Here is a 6,064-nt window from a genome sequence, read left to right on the forward strand (position 1 = left end):
GTGTGTGTGTGTGTGTGTGTGTGTGTGTGTGTTTGTGAACAGAATCACAGAAGTGGGCCAAGCCATCTTCATGCGTTGTCTTCTTGGCTAATGCTTTAGGAACTGGAGTAGGTACCTGGACTTCACATAGCAGGTAGTCAGGGAAGGGAGCTGTAGTTGGAACCCTACAAGGCCAGGGTGAAACATTTATCTTGTTTCATTCTTCTAATCTTGATTAAAAAGTGGACAGAAACCAAGGTCCTCTACCCCAGAACTGAACAAGAGCATACCTAGGGCTGGGGATGATTCAGTTTGTAATGCACTTTGCTTTGCAAGCACAGGGACCCTGTCTGGCAAGGCTGTGGCTTGTAATCCTAGCACTTGGGGAAGCAAAGGGGCAAGAATCCCTAGAACCTGCTAATGCGATTGGTGGGCTCCAGGCCAGTAAGAGACCCTGTCTCAAAGGAGGCACACAATTGTGTGTGCCTGAGGATGACAGCCAAGGTTGTCCTTTGACTTCTGCACACCACACCACACACATGCACACACACAAAATACACTTAGCCCTCTGGGTCCAAGAAACTGCAGGAAGATAGGCAGGGAATGGACAGAAGCAGGTTCAACTGTTGAGAAATATTGAAAGACCCCCGCTCCATTATGAGGACATGGGGCTTTGGGCCAATGAAATGCTCCCCCCCATAACTTAGCCTAAGAAACGCCATTCTGCAGGAATCAGAAAAACAGGAGTTCACAGCCATAGCCAGCTACCCGGCCTTGACAGAGATAGCTATGGCCAGCCTTGAAAAAGATAACTGTGGTCAGCAGCCTTGGGAGTAAGACAGTTGATATTTTATGGCGGGCCCCTGGCCTTGAAGAATAAGCAGCTGGCCTGGACAAGGCCAAATCAGCCACACACATGCGACCCCAAGTTCACCCTGGCCTTCTTTGAAACAACCAATAGGGACCCTGTAACTATGCTTCTCGCTTCTGTAACCGCGCCTCTGCCCCTGGGATCCCATAAAAAGTCCCCCTTGCCCTAAGAAGGTGCGCAAGTCCTCCAAGAGACTTCGCCCCAGGTACCTGGTCTAAATAAACCCTCTTGCTTTTGCATCTGATCTGTGGTTTCGGTGTGTTCCCTGGGTTTGGGGTCTCTCCCGGAGAAAGATCTCAGCCGGGGGTCTTTCATTTGGTGGCCCGTACGGGGATTGAGACCCCTCCCTGGGACCACCGACCCACCATCAGGAGGTAAGCCGGCCGGCCTTGATTTATGTCATCCCTGTCCAGTCTGAGGGTTGTCTGTTTGTCTGAGTGTTAAATGTTGTTTGTTTGTCTCCGCGCCTGCGTCTGATAATCTGTCTGTGTCAGTGGATCTGAAAGGGGGGACCGACGGGTCTGGACTTCGCCACTGAACCCTGGGAGACGTCCTAGGGGAATCTGGGAACCTGGAAGACGTTCCACGGTTCATCTGAAGTGCCCTCTGTGGCACGGTCTGAAGACCCCTCCGGGGGCACGGTTTAAAGACCCCTCTGGGGGCACGGTTTTTCTGGTTTTGCTTTCGGTTTGGAACCGAAGCCGCGCAGCGAGTGTTAGTCTTATTTATATTGGTCTGTCGTTTTTTGTTTTCTGTTTAACCGTTCTCCTCCTAGAAACAGCCATAGGACAGACTGTCACCACCCCCTTGAGCCTCATGCTTAAACACTGGTCAGACGTAAAGACACGAGCCAACAACGAAGGAGTCGTAATCAAGAAAAAAAAAAAATAGATATAAGATGGCCTCATCAGGGAACCTTTAACCTCAGTCTTATTTCACAGGTGGAGAAAAAAAAGTTTTTGCTTCCAGTCCCCATGGCCACCCGGACCAGGTCCCATACATTGCCATGTAGAGACTCCTGACAACAGAACCTCCCCCATGGGTTAAGCCGTTTCTCTTCCCCTCTGCCCCCCCGGCGGCAGCAGCGCTCGCCGAATCCCGGGGCCGAGGAAGCCAGATCGGCGGATCCCTCCCACTCCCTGTTCCTCCCTAACCCCACACCAGCGAGTCTTTTCCTCTCCCCGCAGGCCGCTGCTCCGGCGCAGGCGGGCGCGCGGGCAGGCTTGCAAGCGGGTGCGGGAGAAGAGAACGCGCAGGCGGGTGCGCAGGTGGCAGCAGGTTATGGCGCCGACGCGCAGGCGGGGCCGCCGGGAAGCTAGGGCGCCGGGACGCCCCCTGCCCAGTCCCCGCAGGCCGTCAGCGGTGATGGCGGTGGCGGCGGCGGGTGCCGGAGCTCCCCGCGCCTCCTCCCGTCCGCGCGGCCGCGGTGCGGTCGCGGGGGTCCGGGGCGGCGCTGGGGGGGGCTCCCCTCACTCCCCGCTCTCCCCGGCTGTCCATGTCTCCCGTGCGGGCGGAGGAGTCCGCCCCGCCGGGCCGTGGTTTTCCGCGTGGCGCCTAACAGCCGACTTAGAGCTGGTGCAGACCAGGGGAATCTGGTCGCGGGGACCCGCGGCGGCGCAGGCGGGGCCAGGGGCGGGGCCGGCGACCAGCCGCCATGGAGCGCGGCGGCCCCCGACGCGGCTGGCCGGACCCGGGCGGCGGAGGCCCGCGGCGGCACAGGCGGGGCCAGGGGCGGGGCCGGCGACCAGCCGGACCCGGGTGGCGGGGAGCCTGCGGCGGCGCAGGCGGCCTCGGTCCCGGCAACGCCCCACAGCCGCTCGCTCGGAGGGGCGGTGGATAGCGCGGAGGGCGGCCGAGCGGCGCAGTCGGCAGCGGCGGCGCAGGCGGACATGGGATGTAGCAGGGGCACGCAGGCGGGGCCGGGGATGGGGTCGGCGAGGGACCGCCCCCTGGCCGGCGACCCGCAGCGATGTGCCACGACCGGCTCCGGCCCAATATGAAAAAGGTGACTAGGGGGCGGCGTCACCCATGGACGCCGAGTCACCCCGCCCCGAGTGTTACAACCCCCCCGACAGCGCCGGAGGGACCGGCGGCTCCTGCAGCGGCCCCCAAACAGCGGAGGATGAGTTCCTGCTTCCTCCCCAATTGCTGGTCGCCTACGAGGAAGGCGGGACAAAGCAGCGAAGGTAGGGAACGCCTACATCTCTATGGCCAGTTGCTCTTAGCGGGTCTCCAGGGGCTCTAACCCCCTACCGATTGGGCTCAGGTTACCAGAAAGAGACGCCGGCAGCGCGTTTTTAAAAAAGACTTAGAGAGACATGGAGGGAGAGGAAAAACAAACAAAAAAGTCCTGGCCACTGTAATGTCTCAGGGACAGGTCAGAGAGGGAGTTAAGACGTTAGGACGGGAGACTTAAAAAGGACACTGCTTGACAAAGACAAAGTGCTTACTGTAAACAGAGAGGACATTGGGCTCGTGACTGATCAAAAAAAAAAAAAAAAAAAAAAAAAAAAAAAAAAAGCCTCAAGGGTCTCGGAGACCTAAGCCAAGGGTCCTCAATCTGGAAGATTGGGAAGGTCACGGCCAGGAGCGCCCCCCCCCCAGCCCAGACTAACTCTCAAGATGGGGGGGCAGCCAGTGACCTTCCTAGTGGACACCGGGGCTCAACATTCAGTCCTGACCCATACCGGAAGCTCTCTCAGTGACCGCACAGCTTTGGTCCAGGGGGCCACAGGTAACAGGAGGTATCAAAGGACCACCGAGAAAAAGGTTCAGCTGGCATCTGGACAGGACCCAAAGGGACCCCCCTACAAGTCCTAGCCCTTTGAACTGTTCGTGGACGAGAACTCAGGCTTTGCAAAAGGAATGCTGGTACAGAGATTGGGGCCATAAAAGCCCGGTAGCTGCAGGATGGCCCGCCCCCCTGTCTGCGTGGGGAAGCCGCTATTGCTGTTTTGCTCAAGGATGCAGGGAAACTGACTTTGGGACAGCCATTAACTGTGTTATCCTCCCATGCGGTAAAAGCTCTGGTCCAGCAGCCCCCAGACCGAGTGATGTTCAGACCAGTTGTCTCCCTCAACCCCGCAACCCTGCTGCCTGGTACACGGATGGGAGCAGCTTCCTCCAAGAAGGAGAACGGAGGGCCGGAGCAGCCGTCACCACCGAATCGGAGATAGTTTGGACCTCACCACTGCCACCTGGAACATCGGCCCAAAAGGCAGAGCTGATCGCGCTGACCCAGGCCCTCCGGATGGCGGAAGCCCGGAGGACCAGGAACTAACAAAAAAAATGGGGGCGGAATGGAGCCCCGAGCGACAAGCTTACATCATAGATGGACAGAGGCCTTGCCTACCAAGAAAAAAGACCGCTAACGTGGTAACCAAGAAATTCCTGGATGACATCTTTCCCAGGTATGAAATACCCCAGATATTGGGGTCAGACAATGGGCCCACCTTTGTCTCCCAGGTAAGTCAGGAGGTGGCCAGGCTACTGGGGATTGATTGGAAACTTCATTGTGCATACAGCCCCCAGAGCTTAGGACAGGTAGAACGTACAAATAAAACCATTAAGGAGACTTTAACCAAATTAACGCTTGCAACTGGCACTAGAGATTGGGTGCTCCTACTCCCCCTAGCCCTTTACCGAGCCCGGAACACTCCTGGGCCTCATGGCCTAACCCCGTTCGAGATCATGTATGGGGCTCCCCCACCAATTGTAAATTTCCTTTACTCTGATATCTCCTCTTTTGCCACTAGCCCTCCAACTGATGCAAAAGACGGTGTAAAAACCCCTGCCTGCCGGGAACAACTGAACCGCCCGGTGGTGCCTCACCCATTCAAGATTGGGGACTCTGTCTGGGTCCGACGCCATCAATCTAGGAACCTAGAGCCGAGGTTGACGGGACAGCGGCTTGGGTCCACACGTCGCATGTAAAGGCTGCCAAGGAACCCGACGAAGCTGAGGGCACCGAGACATCTAGTTCAACGCTCTCCAAACCCACTAAAGATAAAACTCACCCGGGGGTCCCCTTGATCCCCCTAATAGTCCTCCTGACATTGGGAGGGGCATCACCAGAGAGCCTGTTTCCCTGACGCTGGCCCTGTTACTGAAAAAAATTACCATGGGCGGAATAGCTGCTGGGGTAGATACAAGACTGCAGCCCTTATAGAGACCGGCCAATTCAGACAGCTCCAAGTAGCCATGCTCAACAGAAAAGATTTAAAAGATAGTTCCAAAGGTCACCATGGTTTACGACCCTTGTCTCCACCATTATGGGCCCCCTAATCGTCCTCCTGCTCATTTTATTGTTTGGGTCATACATCCTCAACAGATTGGTGCAATTCATCAAGGATAAGGTTTCTGTTTCCCAGGCTTTGATCCTAACCCAGCAATATCAGAGGCTCAGACAGTCAGAGATAGAGTTAACCCCTTATTCTCCATCCTAAAATGAAAGATTTCATTTGGTACAAAAGAAAATGGGGGAATGAAAGACCCCCGCTCCATTATGAGGACATGGGGCTTTGGGCCAATGAAATGCTCCCCCCCATAACTTAGCCTAAGAAACGCCATTCTGCAGGAATCAGAAAAACAGGAGTTCACAGCCATAGCCAGCTACCCGGCCTTGACAGAGATAGCTATGGCCAGCCTTGAAAAAGATAACTGTGGTCAGCAGCCTTGGGAGTAAGACAGTTGATATTTTATGGCGGGCCCCTGGCCTTGAAGAATAAGCAGCTGGCCTGGACAAGGCCAAATCAGCCACACACATGCGACCCCAAGTTCACCCTGGCCTTCTTTGAAACAACCAATAGGGACCCTGTAACTATGCTTCTCGCTTCTGTAACCGCGCCTCTGCCCCTGGGATCCCATAAAAAGTCCCCCTTGCCCTAAGAAGGTGCGCAAGTCCTCCAAGAGACTTCGCCCCAGGTACCTGGTCTAAATAAACCCTCTTGCTTTTGCATCTGATCTGTGGTTTCGGTGTGTTCCCTGGGTTTGGGGTCTCTCCCGGAGAAAGATCTCAGCCGGGGGTCTTTCAATATCAATGAGGTAAATGAGTAAATTAGCAAAGCATGTTTATCTACTTACAAAATGGCTGCCTCCCTCCCCTCTTGCCTAACAGGAAACACAGCCAGAGCAGGATTCTGGGAAATGTAGTCCGGCCCCTCCAAGTTAACACACTACAAAGGCAGACAATGGTGCTGAGAAAAGCCTCCCTGG

General features: G+C 55.9%; 1 protein-coding gene across 4 annotated transcripts; it reads left to right on the forward strand.

The window, feature by feature from the left end:
• Positions 1–2,576: 2,576 nt before the first annotated feature.
• LOC143273487 (uncharacterized) lies at positions 2,577–5,812 on the forward strand. 4 transcript variants are annotated; one of them, XR_013051617.1, is made up of 3 exons: positions 2,577–3,036; positions 3,875–4,315; positions 4,606–5,812. XR_013051617.1 is itself a non-coding variant. In XM_076573255.1 (2 exons), the coding sequence occupies exons 1-2, from the start codon at positions 2,879–2,881 to the stop codon at positions 4,128–4,130; spliced, it is 414 nt and encodes a 137-aa protein (XP_076429370.1). In that variant the 5' UTR covers positions 2,577–2,878; the 3' UTR covers positions 4,131–5,812. The 4 variants fall into 4 exon arrangements, 2 of the variants coding, with proteins under 2 accessions (XP_076429370.1, XP_076429371.1); XR_013051618.1 differs by having other exon boundaries at positions 3,875–4,260; XM_076573255.1 differs by having other exon boundaries at positions 3,875–5,812.
• The last annotated feature ends 252 nt before the right edge of the window (positions 5,813–6,064 follow it).

Source organism: Peromyscus maniculatus, chromosome 5, assembly GCF_049852395.1.
Source record: "Peromyscus maniculatus bairdii isolate BWxNUB_F1_BW_parent chromosome 5, HU_Pman_BW_mat_3.1, whole genome shotgun sequence".
Classification (NCBI taxonomy): Eukaryota; Metazoa; Chordata; class Mammalia; order Rodentia; family Cricetidae; genus Peromyscus; species Peromyscus maniculatus.

Bases quoted from the DNA above. Each gene is read 5' to 3' on its own strand.
- LOC143273487 (XM_076573255.1), top strand. From the start codon at position 2,879: ATGGACGCCGAGTCACCCCGCCCCGAGTGTTACAACCCCCCCGACAGC. The intron at 3,037-3,874 runs GTAGGGAACGCC...ATGCGGTAAAAG, and splicing joins GGCGGGACAAAGCAGCGAAG to CTCTGGTCCAGCAGCCCCCA.